The sequence below is a fragment of the Betta splendens genome, chromosome 7 (genome assembly GCF_900634795.4).
Source record: "Betta splendens chromosome 7, fBetSpl5.4, whole genome shotgun sequence".
Taxonomy (NCBI): domain Eukaryota; kingdom Metazoa; phylum Chordata; class Actinopteri; order Anabantiformes; family Osphronemidae; genus Betta; species Betta splendens.
In genome coordinates, this window is record NC_040887.2 from 1,124,593 (window position 1) to 1,142,048 (window position 17,456).

Genomic DNA, 17,456 nt, shown 5'->3' on the forward strand with positions numbered 1-17,456 from the left:
AAGCACCAGTATTCACCCAAGCAAACCGCCAGATTGTTGAGTTTCCAAGACCACTTTCCAGCGGTCTCGTAGAGCTAACATGTTGCATGATCCTGTTTGAACCTGACCGCCGATTCCTGCATTCACCCTGTCTGTACCTATGCCTGGAGATGCTGGTATCGTTCCCGACTGTCTGACCGCGTCTTTGTCCAGCCCTAGTCTGTACCTCTGCCGAGCTCACCTGTGTACTGAACCCTGCATGTTTACTGGACCTGATCTTGCCTGCTCCCTTTGTGCCTTAAACTGAGCCCTCACGTGTTTCACCTAGAACGCCTGACTACGATTGGAGTAATAAACACTGTTTGTTAAACGATCATCAAGCTCTCGAGTGCGCTGTGCATTTGGGTCCTCAGCCGTGTGTTCCTGACAGAAGACCACCTGATTTGAATTCTTGAGGTTGATGAGACAGCAGCAGATGCAGACCCCAGCGTACGCTGTGACACTGAGCCACCGTGGTCCTCCTGGTTTAAACATTCACCATGGTTATTAGTCAGTGTGACAATGAGGCATGAACAAGTCCAGATGTTTACTCATTGTGTTTTATCCATTCAATTTCCCAGAACCCTCTGAACATCAACCGAGGGAGCGGACGTTCTTCTCAGACTCAAACTCAACAACAAGCTCTTTAACCCCAGACATCATATACAGACATTAGACAACAAAATGTCCTAATATGATATGATATGATTATACATAATAATATAATCACAAAGATAAACCAAATTCCACTACAAGTGCAGCAGTGACACCCGGTGGTGCAGAGACATCATTACTTCGACCTATCTGTGTCTACAGCTGCTGTGACTGTCAGTTACACAGCAACTCTCTCTTATGATTCCTGTTGTCGTACATTTGCAGGAGAGTAGAAGTAGAAACTCAGACAATCAAGTTGGAGCCAACTTAACAGAAAACCCTGAACAGTAACTGATGCATAAACAGCTGTTTTGTGCAGTAGATCATCACCTACGTACGCTCTGACCTCTGCTCACCTGACACGTGGCAGAGACTCCTCCTGATTCCTGCTGAGCGGCTCCGGGTGTGAGCTGGGCTGAGCTGTGAACCTGTTCTGCTCGTGCTCAGACTCTGGAGCCAGTGGTGTGATCATTCAGTGTTTTATTGGACAGATGATTAGACACATTCAATTAAAATGAATGAGCAGGACATGGACAGACTGTGATGGCGGCAGGTTCATTTCCAGTTGGGGTTTTGTTTTGATACGTTTAGTTCCGGTTGGGGCCAAGTTTTGATTGTTGTGATTGTTTTCACCTGTTTAGGAACGAGTATTTAGTCCCTCAGTTTTCCCCGGTCCCTCGTCGGATCGTCGTCATTTCATGGGATTGACGACCAGGGTTGCTTACTTTGTTTTCATTGGTGAAGTTCGAGACATTGACGAGTTTTTCCGTGAGTGATTTCGCCGGGTTTTGCTGCGTGGCTGGTCATGCTGCTCATGATTTTCGTAGTGATGGGTAGATGAGGCGTCATGAAGCGCTTCGACACATTGCAAAACTGTATTGATACTGTGTCGACACTGTGTCACTGAATACTGACACCTGCTGGACATTAAATCCCTACAGGCAACCTAGTTGATGACCTATTGCATACAATAATATAATTTAGGCCAATGTATGTTACATAGTATTTTTTCATTTCAATTTAAAATTGATATTTTTAGATACAGTCGATAAAGTGGACATGTATCATAACATGAGCCTTTTTAACAGGCCTAACATAACAAGCCTTTTTTTAAAACAAATTTGGTCTCTCTGCCCACTGCAATGAGGAGATCTTGCCAAAGGTTATCTAGAAACAACAAACTGGCATTTTAGTACATGATTTCCAAACAACAAGAAACAAATAATGCTGAATAACATGCCTGAAGTGGGTGCAGACAGCTGCTGTTCTGACTGCAGTCTACTGACGGCCTCATTGCACTTGGAGGAACCAGGGTGATTTAAATCAGGGGTCTAGAAGTGTTGCTGGGGTCAAAACTCTGAGGTGGTTTGGTTTAAATAGGAAAGTTCTGTCGAATAAATGTGACATTTAACCTGCATAAAATACTATTATTAGAATTAATTAATTATTTTATTAATACACTTTCACTTTATTATAAAATTAAATAAAAAATACACCTTATTTTCCGATATGAGATGAATTATAGATGAATTTGACGATGAACGCCCGTATTACGCGCTTTACAGCAGAGCACAAAACACGCTCGTCGCGACTTCCTTTTTTCACAGCGACACGTCTGGTCTGTTCAAAATATGGAAAACTACGAAACAAAATATTGCATATATAGAAAAACTGTCGCCTAATAAAGATCTGTGTACTTTTATTGTATTTAATAGTATTTAAAACTACCATGTCATACTGTAAAACTTTGATAATTAATAACCTGACTTTGGTGCATAGTTCCAGGCTCAGACCACTTTCCCCTTCTTCTACTAGAGGTGTACTATCACCACACAAAGATCTGTGTATTTTTACTGTATAGTTTAGGATTTATTAGTATTTAAAACTAACATGTCACACTGTAATACAGTCAACTTTGATGATTAATAACCTGACTTTGGTGCATAGTTCCAGGCTCAGACCACTTTCCCCTTCTTCTACTAAAGGTGTACTATCACCCCACAAAGATCTGTGTATTTTTCCTGTATAGTTTAAGATTTATTAGTATTCAAACTTCCAGGTCATACTGTAATACTCTATGGGCCTTATATTCAACTATGATGATGAATAACTTGACTTGTGCATAATGCCAGGCCCAGATTATGTCACTTTTCATATAAAAAAATGAGTGAGGCTAAGCACACACACATTAAATCCTTTTACCATCTGTTAGGACTCCAAAGTGTGACTTTGTGACTCTGGTAGGGTCTCCCAGGGCCAACAGGTCCTGGGCTGAACTGGAGAAAGTGTCCGGACAGAGGGAGGTTTGGAGTTGCTTAGACTGTTGCCCACGCGACCCAGCAATTCCAGTCTTCAGTTGTTGCTTTCTTAAGTGTGTTTTTATCTATTTGTAAGCACTGTGCATGAAACCACCTGCAACAGCCATCACACTGTATCTGTAAAAGGGCACCTGAATGAAATTGTTATTTGTTCTCATCAAACCATTTCCCATGTCTGGAGTTTGTTTTATCAAAGTTATTGCACATTGTAATATATAGTTTTGAATATTAAAATGTAAATACAAAAAGTATATAACTAAATATTCAGGATTAGATTTAATGCAATTATTCTCTCTTCACAATACAGACTTAAAACAATAAAAAAGAAAGTACACACTACGCTGTTTGTAGTGCAGTACTTATTGGTTTTGTGCTTGACTGTAAGGGCCATATTACAGCATAACATGGTACTACTAAAATCCTATACTATACAGTAAAAGTACACAGATATTTATTAGGCGACAGTTTTTCTATATATGCAATATTTTGTTTCGTAGTTTTCCATATTTTGAACAGACCAGACGTGTCGCTATGAAAAGAGGAAGTCGCGACGAGCGTGTTTTGTGCTCTGCTGTAAAGCGCGTAATACGGGCGCAAGACGTTTTTGAAGCGCAGCTGAACGAATGACGGCTCACTTGACCGCTGGTTTGGACACGGAGAGTTCTGAAGACATTTAGGTATTTTTTGGGAGGATTATTAGTCTGGTCGTTGGGGATCTGGATGTCCAATGCCCAGGACTTCTAAAGAAGATTGCATAGGTGAACGTTGCATGTTTTGTTTAATTCCTAGAGCGTGTGGGGTCCGTTCGCCAGATGTTGCTCTGCGAAGAAAAGCCGGAACCCATGCGCGGTCACGCTGCTGGACGCCACCCAGCTGCGGCCTCAGCCTCAACCTTCTGACCCGCTTCATCTACCGGAACACACCCTCCCCCACTGCTTCATACCGCTTGTTCTGCTCCAAACCCAATACCCGCACCCACCTCCTAACCTGTGCTTCAGTTATCCACAAGTTATACTATTATTTTTATTAATCTGCCTGCAGTCAACCTCGGGGCTAATCACGTTTCTTCCCTAGTGGAGACGCGGCGTCGTGGACGCACTCGCGTGGACATTTGCTTTTGTTAATCGTTAAATTTAGTTAAGTTCGTGTAGTTTATGTCAAATTGACCTTTATGCAAAGAATTTGATCCAGATGAAGTCACTAGGGACGTGGACTATTGATGGGTACTGTTGCTGGTTAGTCCCGCGTTGCTCCGCATATAAGACGCGCAAAGGCACCTGTCTATTGTTGAGGCTTTGAAGCTCCTTTGTTCATGCCATTCACATTCTCTTGTTTTTATTATCATTGTCACCATGATGCTAATGCTGTAAAACCAACTGGTGAGAAAAGAAATCATGTCTGAGGCTCGGTCACAAAGAACTGTAGCCGTAGCGATTTGAGGTAAGGGCGTCTGTCAGGACATCCAGAATACAGAATCCAATCCAGGCAGAGTCATACACAGGAGATCAAATGGGGTTTAAACAGGATCAGGCAGAGACGGCGTCAGGGACAGGCAGAGTCATACACAAGAGATGGGTTACAATACCAAAACGTCGGGCGTCAGATCGTGGTCAGGCAGGCAAGGTCGGTAACATGCAGCGGTAGGTAATCAAGGCAGACAGGGACTAGGCAGGCTCAGAATCAGAGGTCTAAACGGCAGGCACGATACACGGCAACACAAGACAAGGAACGCTGGAAAGTGGTGATCTCACGCAACAAACTGGCGGGTAACAGGTGTGAGAGGTGGACCTTAAATACAGAGCAGACTAATAGCAGATGAGATGCAGGTGTGGGTAATGAAGACCGGTACAAACAGGAAACAACAGAATGTGTGGTGTTTAACAGGAAGTCCTTTCAAAATAAAGGCGGATTTAAAGCCAGGACGTGACAGCGTCATGTTTAAGGAATAATGACCTCATGCCTGGACGAGGTGTCACCGTGTCCTCTAAGACGTTTCTCTTTTTAACATTAACGGTTGCTGAGCTAGAGAACCAAAATATGTCTGAGGAGGTGAATCCTGGTTTCTGCTCTAATGAAACCTCTTTAATGCCTTTAGCTTTGTATTATGACATATTCCTAATGGAGCAGCAAATGGACCCAGTCTCTGAAACCTGGGTGTGATCTACGTGTTCACGAATCCTAAGACGTGAGCATCCACACTGTTACATCTGTGAGTAAAAGCACTGCTTCCCACCAACCACAATTGATGAGTCTTCCTCCCTCCTTAACCTCAGCCACTGTCTAATAAACTGTCAGAACTCATGCTGTTGATGCCATTGGAATTTATTTGTGCAGCAGGAAAAGAGAGAGACAAGCAGTAAAAGAATGTAATAAAAGCCACAATGATGAAGCCTTCAGCTGAAGGAGTTGCGTCTGCACTTTGACCACTTCAGTGCTTCCTTTCATTGACGAGCACTGATGTTCTGTCAGCGGGGTTTCAAACGGCTGGTGAAAACGCAGCATCTGCAAAAGAACAGAGACCTTTTAGTTTGGTGGTAAGTGTCACCGACACCAGAGCCGGTGGACCTTCGCTCAGCACGTGTGCATCAACCCTCAGTGCTACTGTGACGTCTCATTCTGTGTCCTATAAACAGCTCTCACCGCGGCAGGTGTAGAACACCTCCAGGTACTTGTAGGTGCCAACGCAGGGGTCCCCGAACGCTGAGTTGTTTGCTGTGACTGTACAGCTGCGGTCTTCCGTTACATCTGTGAGGGGCTGTGATCACAGGAAGAAGATTAGCTTTGGGTTTTGGCTCCAGCAGTTCATCCAAAGCAGCAGGAGAATAGACCTTTCAGCAACTCTGCTCGAAGGCTGTGAGCACTGGGTGTTTCTGAGCTGCTCAGGCGGACGGTCCAAGGAGCATGTGGTGCCGTCGCGGCGCCCGTAGTCGGCACTGTACACGAACAGGACCTGGCCTTCGTCTGATGAACAGCAGGAAACGTGTCAACAAGGTCACAAATCACAACAGCCTCAGAATAGAGTCTCTGCACTCACCACAGGAAAGGACTAGGACGGACGATTCACACACCACACGGCGTCCTGTTAAAATAAGGGCGCTGCTTAGACACAGCGCTCATTAATGACTCTGTGACCTGCACACATGCAACTCACTGGCTGGAAAGCAGGCAAACGAGGTGTCCACGTATTTGAAGATTCCAAAGCAAGGGTCATCAATGCGAACAACACTTGTGCTAATTTCACACTGTGACTTTCCATCACACCTGCAGAGAGAAACCAGCTTGTTTGATTTTAATCACAAACCAGTCGTTCCACAGCCTAAAAAGACTGAATCACGTGGCGTTAGCTAACGTGAGCATGCTACAGTTCTTCTAAATGCCTGCTGGTTCATGGCAACAGGACTCAATGACACGAGAAGCTGCCAAAGAAAAACCAGCACATTGCCCCAGCAATGGGAGCATTAGACAGAAGGCTGAGGCGTCTGAACAGCCCCTTCCACATTCAATCCTTCAGGTCGCTGCTAAACCCTGTGAACTGATCACGTTGGAGGGTTGTGCTACCTTTTCTTCAGCACGTCCAGTAATCCCTGCTGTGAGCACTTCGTATTGGAAAGCTGGTAGGCAGGGACGCCCTCACTGCAGATCTCGCTGTCCAGGCGTCCATACACAGCCGACTGCACAACGATCACTCCGCTCGCTGTTAGACAAGACGCACAAACCTTTAACCGTCCTCACACGACTCAGGGACTCAGTGCGGCAGCATCGAGTCGTCAGTCCTACCACAGCTCAGGCGTTGGACGTAGAAGCTGTGATCGCAGGTGATCACTCTCTCAGTAGACAAGGCCGTCACCGTGGATGGAATCACCAGCGAGGCTTCAGAAAGGAAAGCAGCTTTGAACTGATTCAGCAGTTAACAAACCGTTACCTGAAAGTTACAAAGGCGTCGGTGGAAGATGATAAGTGATGTTCCGCTTTGTAGGTTCCTCTCTGGTGCTGCTCTGAACAAAGGTTTATTAATGGTTCTGTAGAAGCTTTGGTGGTCGCTTACCTGAGTCCCCTGCTCACACACGTCGCCGCCAGTGCTGAAAGGAAAAACACACGTTACCATTCAGTTCAAATGAAAATGTGAAATCCTTAAATTTAACTCACATTTTCTCAAGCTCGAATTCAAAGGCAATTTAAATTGAGGCAATTTTTGCTCTGACCGCACACATACAATGGAAAAACTGTTTTAGGAAAAAAGGAAACGTCGATTACAATCATCAAACTTTTCATAAAAGGAAATTTAAAATTAAAACGTATTTAAAAGTGTGTGTAATTTGATATTAACAAAAGTTTGACTAGACTTGATTTTAGTTACATTAGCAAAGATTTGGTTGTTTAAAAACTTTGTCTCATTTTACACAAACTTACAGACGTTCGATGAAGAGTCAGCGCGTCCTGTACTTACTCATTGTGAGGAGGAAGCACAACATTGCTGAAGATCTGATGTGGTTCTGCTCACGCTCTGGAGGGAAACCTGAAGACCAGCTGCATGAAGAATGAAGCCACTGAACAGCCGTGGGGTTTCACTTAACAGTGCTTTTATGAGAACTGGTTGAACGAGAAAGTGATGACCGAACGAGGAAACAGGTGTAGGGTTTCACTTTACTTTTGTCTGCTGTTCAATATTTACAATACATTAAATGTCCATCACTGTGTTGTATTAGTTCCACATCAGCAGAAAGAAGTCTGGGTGACATGACTCAACCTTCAGACAACTTGGTGACTCCACCAACACTTTTTTTGCACCTTCTTCACACCTCAAACCTGATGTTATATGAGATATATATTGACTGTGAGCACACAGATGCTTTAGTTGATATATGTGGTTTAATACTGTAACTCATCACAGAGATGACAGCATGTTACCGTAATTTAAGCACAAATCTTCCTGCACGCTGCCCAAACAAACACCAATTCTCCCTGAACGTAAACGTGTCTCATTTAACGTGGACCTGAGGTCAAAAGACGTGACCTGCAGACCCACATCAGCAAAGCAGCGTGTTCAAGAAGGAGCCGCCACCACAGACAACAAACGTCAAGACGTGACACCTGACAGAACAGACTCAGGGCATCATTTATTAATAGTGCTGTAGACTTAATCCTTTGTCGCCACATTGATGCTCTGGTAAAAGGAGTCGTCATAGATTTCATAGATGACGCTCGCCTGAAAACAAAGAGGGGACGACATGAACAGAGCGGAGCTGCAGTGATGGTATTTACAGGTGAGGCCGTTTCCACCCGAACAAACCGCTAAAGAAGCGTTTTGTGCTGGAGGTTTGAGGAGACAGCAGGTCTTCAAGGTTTCAGCTTCTCTGAGTGAAACCACCAGCTTCTCCTCGTATTCCTGTTTAATAGTTCTGAGGAGCCTCTGGGCCACGTGAAACCTTGTCTCCACTGTCTGCTGCTCCAAAGTGGTGATCGGTTCCCATACAGTAAATGAATGAATCAGCTGTTCGTGGGTGTGACTGCTGAAGTTGATGACAGCCACGGTTCATACAAAGATTTGGTTGTTTTAAACATTGTCTCATTTTACACAAACGTACAGACAAACCTGCACAAACCTGAAGACCAGCTGCATGAAGAATGAAGCCACTGAACAGCCGTGGGGTTTCACTTTACAGTACTTTTATGAGCTGCGCAGAGGTTAATTTGTAACTAGTAGAACAAGGAAATGAAGCCAGAACGAGAAAACAGGTGTAGGGTTTCACTTGGTCTGCTGTTCAATATTTACATTACATTAAATGTTTATCTGCATCCATCACTGTGTTGTATTAGTTCCACATCAGCAGAAAGAAGTCTGGGTGACATGACTCAACCTTCAGACAACTTGGTGACTCCACCAACACTTTTTTTGCACCTTCTTCACACCTCAAACCTGATGTTATGTGAGATATATATTGACTGTGAGCACACAGATGCTTTAGTTGATATATGTTGTTTAATACTGTAACTCATCACAGTGATGACAGCATGTTACCGTAATTTAAGCACAAATCTTCCTGCACGCTGCCCAAACAAACACCAATTCTCCCTGAGCGTAAACGTGTCTCATTTAACTTGCAACCGCAAGTTGCAATCAGGACGTCAGTGATGAGCAGTTCTAGTACCATAAGTACCCGGTTGGTTCTGAATCCGTTCTAACCATATTCATTCAAACAAACTCACTGTTTGCCACTCTAATCTCCACGTCACAGTAGAAGTCTGGCAACAGAGCTCTCCCCAAAACGAACCTGCACTGTCCCGCGTTCAAGGAGCTCAGATTTGTGAACATGATGAGCACGGAACCGTATCCAGATGTGTCACTGGTGAACACGAGGCTGCACCTGCTGTTGAGCACTGTGGCGTTGGCTGTTTGAATCAGGATGTTTCCTTCTTCACATTGTTCCTGGCACAGAAACGCCACGTTTCCAGACAGGAGTGAGAAGCAGGTGATGCTCCTGCTCTGCCCGGCGGCGCCTGTGTAAATGGTGGATGCTGCACTGAGCCCAGCGTTTCCTTCACACAGGATTGTGAGGAAGCTTCACTCTGAACAGACTGACACATAAAGACGCACAACTATTCACGCCTTCCAGCGACTCACTGAATGTCTCGGGTCCCTCTGGACCGGTTACGTCTGGTCCGTGCTCGAGGACGGATCGCAGCGTGAGGGGCTTTGGACAAGGACAGCTCTGGACCTGTGCACAATGAGATAATACTGAATACTTATATGCATGAAATATATATTCAGAAACGTGGATTGTTGTTGATGTAGAGTACAAACCTTGTGCAGACATTTTCATTAGTAAAAGATGTGCAAATTAGATTGAAACTGAGCAACATTAAAGATAAAAAGCGCTTTGCTGTCATTCTTTAAGTTTTATAAACTGACTTTGTTGAATCTTGTGCAGCAGAAGAGATGGCATGAAAGAAGTAACAAGAAGGAGGAAGAGGAGGAGGCAGCAGGGCACAGGTGATGAAGGCAGATGAGAGACCATGGATGAGCAATTCCTGAGCAGCTGGATGGCTGATGATGATGATGATGATGATGATGATGATGATGATGATGATGATGATGATGATGATGATGATGATGATGATGATGAAGGCAACAACTGGTGCCAGAAAGCAGCATTGTCCTGTAGGGTCCATTCCTGGTAAAAGGCCTCATGTTGAGTGAATATCAGTGTGTGGTAGATTCAGGATACGCAGGCGCAGCTTTAAAATTCAAATCAATAATTGTGAATTTATTACATATGATACAACAATAATCAAACTAAAAGAGGAGAAGAGGAGGCAGCGGGAGCAGATGTCACGATCTGGGTTTTTGTTTTATTCTGAAGGACTCTGGTTTCACTCGCCACGTTTCGGTTTCCTGTTTTATTTTGTAGTACTTTCGGTTTCTGTTTCCATCTGGTTATTTCTCGCTTCATGTTCCGGTTGTCATTACTCGCACCTGCCCGTCATTTAGTAATCAGTCCTCAGTATTTAAGCACCAGTATTCACCCAAGCAAACCGCCAGATTGTTGAGTTTCCAAGACCACTTTCCAGCGGTCTCGTAGAGCTAACATGTTGCATGATCCTGTTTGAACCTGACCGCCGATTCCTGCATTCACCCTGTCTGTACCTATGCCTGGAGATGCTGGTATCGTTCCCGACTGTCTGACCGCGTCTTTGTCCAGCCCTAGTCTGTACCTCTGCCGAGCTCACCTGTGTACTGAACCCTGCATGTTTACTGGACCTGATCTTGCCTGCTCCCTTTGTGCCTTAAACTGAGCCCTCACGTGTTTCACCTAGAACGCCTGACTACGATTGGAGTAATAAACACTGTTTGTTAAACGATCATCAAGCTCTCGAGTGCGCTGTGCATTTGGGTCCTCAGCCGTGTGTTCCTGACAGAAGACCACCTGATTTGAGTTCTTGAGGTTGATGAGACAGCAGCAGATGCAGACCTCAGCGTACGCTGTGACACTGAGCCACCGTGGTCCTCCTGGTTTAAACATTCACCATGGTTATTAGTCAGTGTGACAATGAGGCATGAACAAGTCCAGATGTTTACTCGTTGTGTTTTATCCATTCAATTTCCCAGAACCCTCTGAACATCAACCGAGGGAGCGGACGTTCTTCTCAGACTTAAACTCAACAACAAGCTCTTTAACCCCAGACATCATATACAGACATTAGACAACAAAATGTCCTAATATGATATGATATGATTATACATAATAATATAATCACAAAGATAAACCAAATTCCACTACAAGTGCAGCAGTGACACCCGGTGGTGCAGAGACATCATTACTTCGACCTATCTGTGTCTACAGCTGCTGTGACTGTCAGTTACACAGCAACTCTCTCTTATGATTCCTGTTGTCGTACATTTGCAGGAGAGTAGAAGTAGAAACTCAGACAATCAAGTTGGAGCCAACTTAACAGAAAACCCTGAACAGTAACTGATGCATAAACAGCTGTTTTGTGCAGTAGATCATCACCTACGTACGCTCTGACCTCTGCTCACCTGACACGTGGCAGAGACTCCTCCTGATTCCTGCTGAGCGGCTCCGGGTGTGAGCTGGGCTGAGCTGTGAACCTGTTCTGCTCGTGCTCAGACTCTGGAGCCAGTGGTGTCTGATCATTCAGTGTTTTATTGGACAGATGATTAGACACATTCAATTAAAATGAATGAGCAGGACATGGACAGACTGTGATGGCGGCAGGTTCATTTCCAGTTGGGGTTTTGTTTTGATACGTTTAGTTCCGGTTGGGGCCAAGTTTTGATTGTTGTGATTGTTTTCACCTGTTTAGGAACGAGTATTTAGTCCCTCAGTTTTCCCCGGTCCCTCGTCGGATCGTCGTCATTTCATGGGATTGACGACCAGGGTTGCTTACTTTGTTTTCATTGGTGAAGTTCGAGACATTGACGAGTTTTTCCGTGAGTGATTTCGCCGGGTTTTGCTGCGTGGCTGGTCATGCTGCTCATGATTTTCGTAGTGATGGGTAGATGAGGCGTCATGAAGCGCTTCGACACATTGCAAAACTGTATTGATACTGTGTCGACACTGTGTCACTGAATACTGACACCTGCTGGACATTAAATCCCTACAGGCAACCTAGTTGATGACCTATTGCATACAATAATATAATTTAGGCCAATGTATGTTACATAGTATTTTTTCATTTCAATTTAAAATTGATATTTTTAGATACAGTCGATAAAGTGGACATGTATCATAACATGAGCCTTTTTAACAGGCCTAACATAACAAGCCTTTTTTTAAAACAAATTTGGTCTCTCTGCCCACTGCAATGAGGAGATCTTGCCAAAGGTTATCTAGAAACAACAAACTGGCATTTTAGTACATGATTTCCAAACAACAAGAAACAAATAATGCTGAATAACATGCCTGAAGTGGGTGCAGACAGCTGCTGTTCTGACTGCAGTCTACTGACGGCCTCATTGCACTTGGAGGAACCAGGGTGATTTAAATCAGGGGTCTAGAAGTGTTGCTGGGGTCAAAACTCTGAGGTGGTTTGGTTTAAATAGGAAAGTTCTGTCGAATAAATGTGACATTTAACCTGCATAAAATACTATTATTAGAATTAATTAATTATTTTATTAATACACTTTCACTTTATTATAAAATTAAATAAAAAAATACACCTTATTTTTACTATATGAGATAAATTATAGATTAATTTGACGATGAACGGCAAATCATGCGCCCGTATTACGCGCTTTACAGCAGAGCACAAAACACGCTCGTCGCGACTTCCTTTTTTCACAGCGACACGTCTGGTCTGTTCAAAATATGGAAAACTACGAAACCAAATATTGCATATATAGAAAAACTGTCGCCTAATAAAGATCTGTGTACTTTTATTGTAAAATTAAGCATTTAATAGTATTTAAAACTACCATGTCATACTGTAAAACTTTGATAATTAATAACCTGACTTTGGTGCATAGTTCCAGGCTCAGACCACTTTCCCCTTCTTCTACTAAAGATGTACTATCACCACACAAAGATCTGTGTATTTTTACTGTATAGTTTAAGATTTATTAGTATTTAAACTTCCAGGTCATACTGTAATACTCTATGGGCCTTATATTCAACTATGATGATGAATAACTTGACTTTAGTGCATAATGCCAGGCCCAGATTATGTCACTTTTCATATAAAAAAATGAGTGAGGCTAAGCACACACACATTAAATCCTTTTACCATCTGTTAGGACTCCAAAGTGTGACTTTGTGACTCTGGTAGGGTCTCCCAGGGCCAACAGGTCCTGGGCTGAACTGGAGAAAGTGTCCGGAGAGAGGGAAGTTTGGAGTTTGCTTAGACTGTTGCCCACGCGACCCAGCAATTCCAGTCTTCAGTTGTTGCTTTCTTGAGTGTGTTTTTATCTATTTGTAAGCACTGTGCATGAAACCACCTGCAACAGCCATCACACTGTATCTGTAAAAGGGCACCTGAATGAAATCGTTATTTGTTCTCATCAAACCATTTCCCATGTCTGGAGTTTGTTTTATCAAAGTTATTGCACATTGTAATATATAGTTTTGAATATTAAAATGTAAATACCAAAAGTATATAACCAAATATTCAGGATTAGATTTAATGCAATTATTCTCTCTTCACAATACAGACTTAAAACAATAAAAAAGAAAGTACACACTACACTGTTTGTAGTGCAGTACTTATTGGTTTTGTGCTTGACTGTGTCAGAACACACGGAGGAGGACCCAAATGCACAGCGCACAGACGGGTTGAGGAGGGAATCAGGTTTTGTTATCGCAATCAGAGTCAAACGGTCCAGGTCATAAACAGAGGAGCACAGTCTTAAAGCTCAGTCAGAGGCAGGCAATCTCCGGTCCAATAAACAGGCAGGGTTCGGTACACAGAAGAGCACGGCGACAGTACAGACAAGGACTAGGCAAACTCACGGGTCAGATAATCAAGCAGGGTTCTTATCCAGGAGAAAGTACAGGCAGGGTTCAGACAGGATTCGGCAGTCAAGGTAATCAAGATCAGAACACGAGAGGCAATACAAGAAAACGCTGGAAAGAAGTACTGGACTTGACAATCTGGCAGCTGGAGTGTGTGTGAGGTGAAGACTAAATACCGGTGCTTGATTAATGACTAATTACTGACAGGTGTGCTAAATGATCCAGGGAGTGAACAACTGAACCGAGACAGGAAGTACTACAAAGTAAAAACAGGAAGTGACGCAAAACGTGACAGACTGTAAGGGCCATATTACAGCATAACATGGTACTACTAAAATCCTATACTATACAGTAAAAGTACACAGATCTTTATTAGGCGACAGTTTTTCTATATATGCAATATTTTTTTTCGTAGTTTTCCATATTTTGAACAGACCATCCTGGTTTCTGCTCTAATGAAACCTCTTTAATGCCTTTAGCTTTGTATTATGACATATTCCTAATGGAGCAGCAAATGGACCCAGTCTCTGAGACCTGGGTGTGATCTACGTGTTCACGAATCCTAAGACGTGAGCATCCACACGTTACATCTGTGAGTAAAAGCACTGCTTCCCACCAACCACAACTGATAAGTCTTCCTCCCTCCTTAACCTCAGCCACTGTCTAATAAACTGTCAGAACTCGTGCTGTTGATGCCATTGGAATTTATTTGTGCAGCAGGAAAAAAGAGAGAGACAAGCAGTAAAAGAATGTAATAAAAGCCACAATGATGAAGCCTTCAGCTGAAGGAGTTGCGTCTGCACTTTGACCACTTCAGTGCTTCCTTTCATTGACGAGCACTGATGTTCTGTCAGCGGGGTTTCAAACAGCTGGTGAAAACGCAGCATCTGCAAAAGAACGGAGACCTTAGTTTGGTGGTAAGTGTCACCGACACCAGAGCCGGTGGACCTTCGCTCAGCACGTGTGCATCAACCCTCAGTGCTACTGTGACGTCTCATTCTGTGTCCTATAAACAGCTCTCACCGCGGCAGGTGTAGAACACCTCCAGGTACTTGTAGGTGCCAACGCAGGGGTCCCCGAACGCTGAGTTGTTTGCTGTGACTGTACAGCTGCGTCTTCCGTTACATCTGTGAGGGCGTGATCACAGGAAGAAGATTAGCTTTGGGTTTTGGCTCCAGCAGTTCATCCAAAGCAGCAGGAGAATAGACCTTTCAGCAACTCTGCTCGAAGGCTGTGAGCACTGGGTGTTTCTGAGCTGCTCAGGCGGACGGTCCAAGGAGCATGTGGTGCCGTCGCGGCGCCCGTAGTCGGCACTGTACACGAACAGGACCTGGCCTTCGTCTGATGAACAGCAGGAAACGTGTCAACAAGGTCACAAATCACAACAGCCTCAGAATAGAGTCTCTGCACTCACCGCAGGAAAGGACTAGGACGGACGATTCACACACCACACGGCGTCCTGTTAAAATAAGGGCGCTGCTTAGACACAGCGCTCATTAATGACTCTGTGACCTGCACACATGCAACTCACTGGCTGGAAAGCAGGCAAACGAGGTGTCCACGTATTTGTAGATGCCAAAGCAAGGGTCATCAACGCGAACAACACTTGGGCTAATTTCACACTGTGACTTTCCATCACACCTGCAGAGAGAAACCAGCTTGTTTGATTTTTAATCACAAACCAGTCGTTCCACAGCCTAAAAAGACTGAATCACGTGGTGTTAGCTAACGTGAGCATGCTACAGTTCTTCTAATGCCTGCTGGTTCATGGCAACAGGACTCGATGACACGAGAAGCTGCCAAAGAAAAACCAGCACATTGCCCCAGCAATGGGAGCATTAGACAGAAGGCTGAGGCGTCTGAACAGCCCCTTCCACATTCAATCCTTCAGGTCGCTGCTAAACCCTGTGAACTGATCACGTTGGAGGGTTGTGCTACCTTTTCTTGAGCACGTCCAGTAATCCCTGCTGTGAGCACTTCGTATTGGAAAGCTGGGAAGCAGGGACGCCCTCACTGCAGATCTCGCTGTCCAGGCGTCCATACACAGCCGACTGCACAACGATCACTCCGCTCGCTGTTAGACAAGACGCACAAACCTTTAACCGTCCTCACACGACTCAGGGACTCAGTGCGGCAGCATCGAGTCGTCAGTCCTACCACAGCTCAGGCGTTGGACGTAGAAGCTGTGATCGCAGGTGATCACTCTCTCAGTGGACAAGGCCGTCACCGTGGATGGAATCACCAGCGAGGCTTCAGAAAGGAAAGCAGCTTTGAACTGATTCAGCAGTTAACAAACCGTTACCTGAAAGTTACAAAGGCGTCGGTGGAAGATGATAAGTGATGTTCCACTTTGTAGGGTCCTCTCTGGTGCTGCTCTGAACAAAGGTTTATTAATGGTTCTGTAGAAGCTTTGGTGGTCGCTTACCTGAGCCCCTGCTCACACACGTCGCCGCCAATGCTGAAAGGAAAACACACGTTACCATTCAGTTCAAATGAAAATGTGAAATCCTTAAATTTAACTCACATTTTCTCAAGCTCGAATTCAAAGGCAATTTAAATTGAGGCAATTTTTGCTCTGACCGCACACATACAATGGAAAAACTGTTTTAGGAAAAAAGGAAACGTCAATCACAATCATCAAACTTTTCATAAAAGGAAATTTAAAATTAAAACGTATTTAAAAGTGTGTGTAATTTGATATTAACAAAAGTTTGACTAGACTTGATTTTAGTTACATTAGCAAAGATTTGGTTGTTTAAAAACTTTGTCTCATTTTACACAAACTTACAGACGTTCGATGAAGAGTCAGCGCGTCCTGTACTTACTCATTGTGAGGAGGAAGCACAACATTGCTGAAGATCTGATGTGGTTCTGCTCACGCTCTGGAGGGAAACCTGAAGACCAGCTGCATGAAGAATGAAGCCACTGAACAGCCGTGGGGTTTCACTTAACAGTGCTTTTATGAGAACTGGTAGAACGAGGAAACAGGTGTAGGGTTTCACACTCCCCCCGGTGGGAGGGTCTGCCTGAAAGAGTGGAGCCCGAGGACCCACAGTCCGTAGGGAGCCCGCCAGAAGATGCCCCCGCGCCCAGAGTGGGACCCACCCCCAGTCCACCACCCCACACGAGTGGAGCGGGGCCGACCCCATCGGCCCGACCTCATCCCCCGGCGCCACAGCGGCCTGCAGCACAAGGCCAGCAATAGGTGGGGGTCAGCAGAAAAGAGACCACCCAGGCAGACGATCAACGTACCCCGGGCGGAAAACCGGACCCCCCACACTCCAACCGCACCACATGCACACACACACACACACACACACACAGACGCATACACCCACCCACATGTACAACACACATCATCACACACACACCATAGACTCTCTCACAACAAACTAGTCAATCATACATGAACCAATGATACATTCTCGCACCCACACCATTCGCTTGATCACATTCGTGGGGAGGGTAGGTCTCCGACCTGCTGTCCATGTGGCCCCAG

General features: G+C 44.5%; 2 protein-coding genes across 2 annotated transcripts; both read right to left on the bottom strand.

The window, feature by feature from the left end:
* Nucleotides 1-5,613: 5,613 nt before the first annotated feature.
* LOC114858664 (L-rhamnose-binding lectin SML-like) lies at nucleotides 5,614-7,095 on the bottom strand. The gene is made up of 6 exons (XM_055510262.1): nucleotides 7,036-7,095; nucleotides 6,768-6,885; nucleotides 6,549-6,684; nucleotides 6,142-6,251; nucleotides 5,830-5,951; nucleotides 5,614-5,745 (listed from the first exon to the last, which is right to left on the bottom strand). The coding sequence occupies exons 1-6, from the start codon at nucleotides 7,093-7,095 to the stop codon at nucleotides 5,614-5,616; spliced, it is 678 nt and encodes a 225-aa protein (XP_055366237.1).
* A 7,533-nt stretch (nucleotides 7,096-14,628) lies between these two features.
* Nucleotides 14,629-16,905, bottom strand: LOC114858343 (L-rhamnose-binding lectin SML-like). Its single transcript, XM_029155497.3, has 9 exons — nucleotides 16,783-16,905; nucleotides 16,383-16,415; nucleotides 16,115-16,207; nucleotides 15,896-16,031; nucleotides 15,489-15,598; nucleotides 15,372-15,416; nucleotides 15,166-15,298; nucleotides 14,981-15,084; nucleotides 14,629-14,844 (listed from the first exon to the last, which is right to left on the bottom strand). Exons 1-9 carry the CDS (start codon nucleotides 16,805-16,807, stop codon nucleotides 14,819-14,821), a joined length of 705 nt encoding a protein of 234 aa, XP_029011330.1. The 5' UTR covers nucleotides 16,808-16,905; the 3' UTR covers nucleotides 14,629-14,818.
* Between the last annotated feature and the right edge of the window lie 551 nt (nucleotides 16,906-17,456).

What these genes read in the sequence shown, in the direction of transcription:
- LOC114858664 (XM_055510262.1), bottom strand. Translation starts at nt 7,095, where the DNA reads ATGGTAACGTGTGTTTTTCCTTTCAGCACTGGCGGCGACGTGTGTGAG. An exon ending in TGTGTGAGCAGGGGACTCAG is followed by an intron (nt 6,886 to 7,035) that starts GTAAGCGACCAC and finishes CTGCTGAATCAG; the next exon opens with TTCAAAGCTGCTTTCCTTTC. An exon ending in CGTCCAACGCCTGAGCTGTG is followed by an intron (nt 6,685 to 6,767) that starts GTAGGACTGACG and finishes CTTGTCTAACAG; the next exon opens with CGAGCGGAGTGATCGTTGTG.
- LOC114858343 (XM_029155497.3), bottom strand. Translation starts at nt 16,807, where the DNA reads ATGTTGTGCTTCCTCCTCACAATGA. An exon ending in GTTTGCCTGCTTTCCAGCCA is followed by an intron (nt 15,417 to 15,488) that starts GTGAGTTGCATG and finishes TTATTTTAACAG; the next exon opens with GACGCCGTGTGGTGTGTGAA. An exon ending in CGTCCTAGTCCTTTCCTGCG is followed by an intron (nt 15,299 to 15,371) that starts GTGAGTGCAGAG and finishes GCTGTTCATCAG; the next exon opens with ACGAAGGCCAGGTCCTGTTC.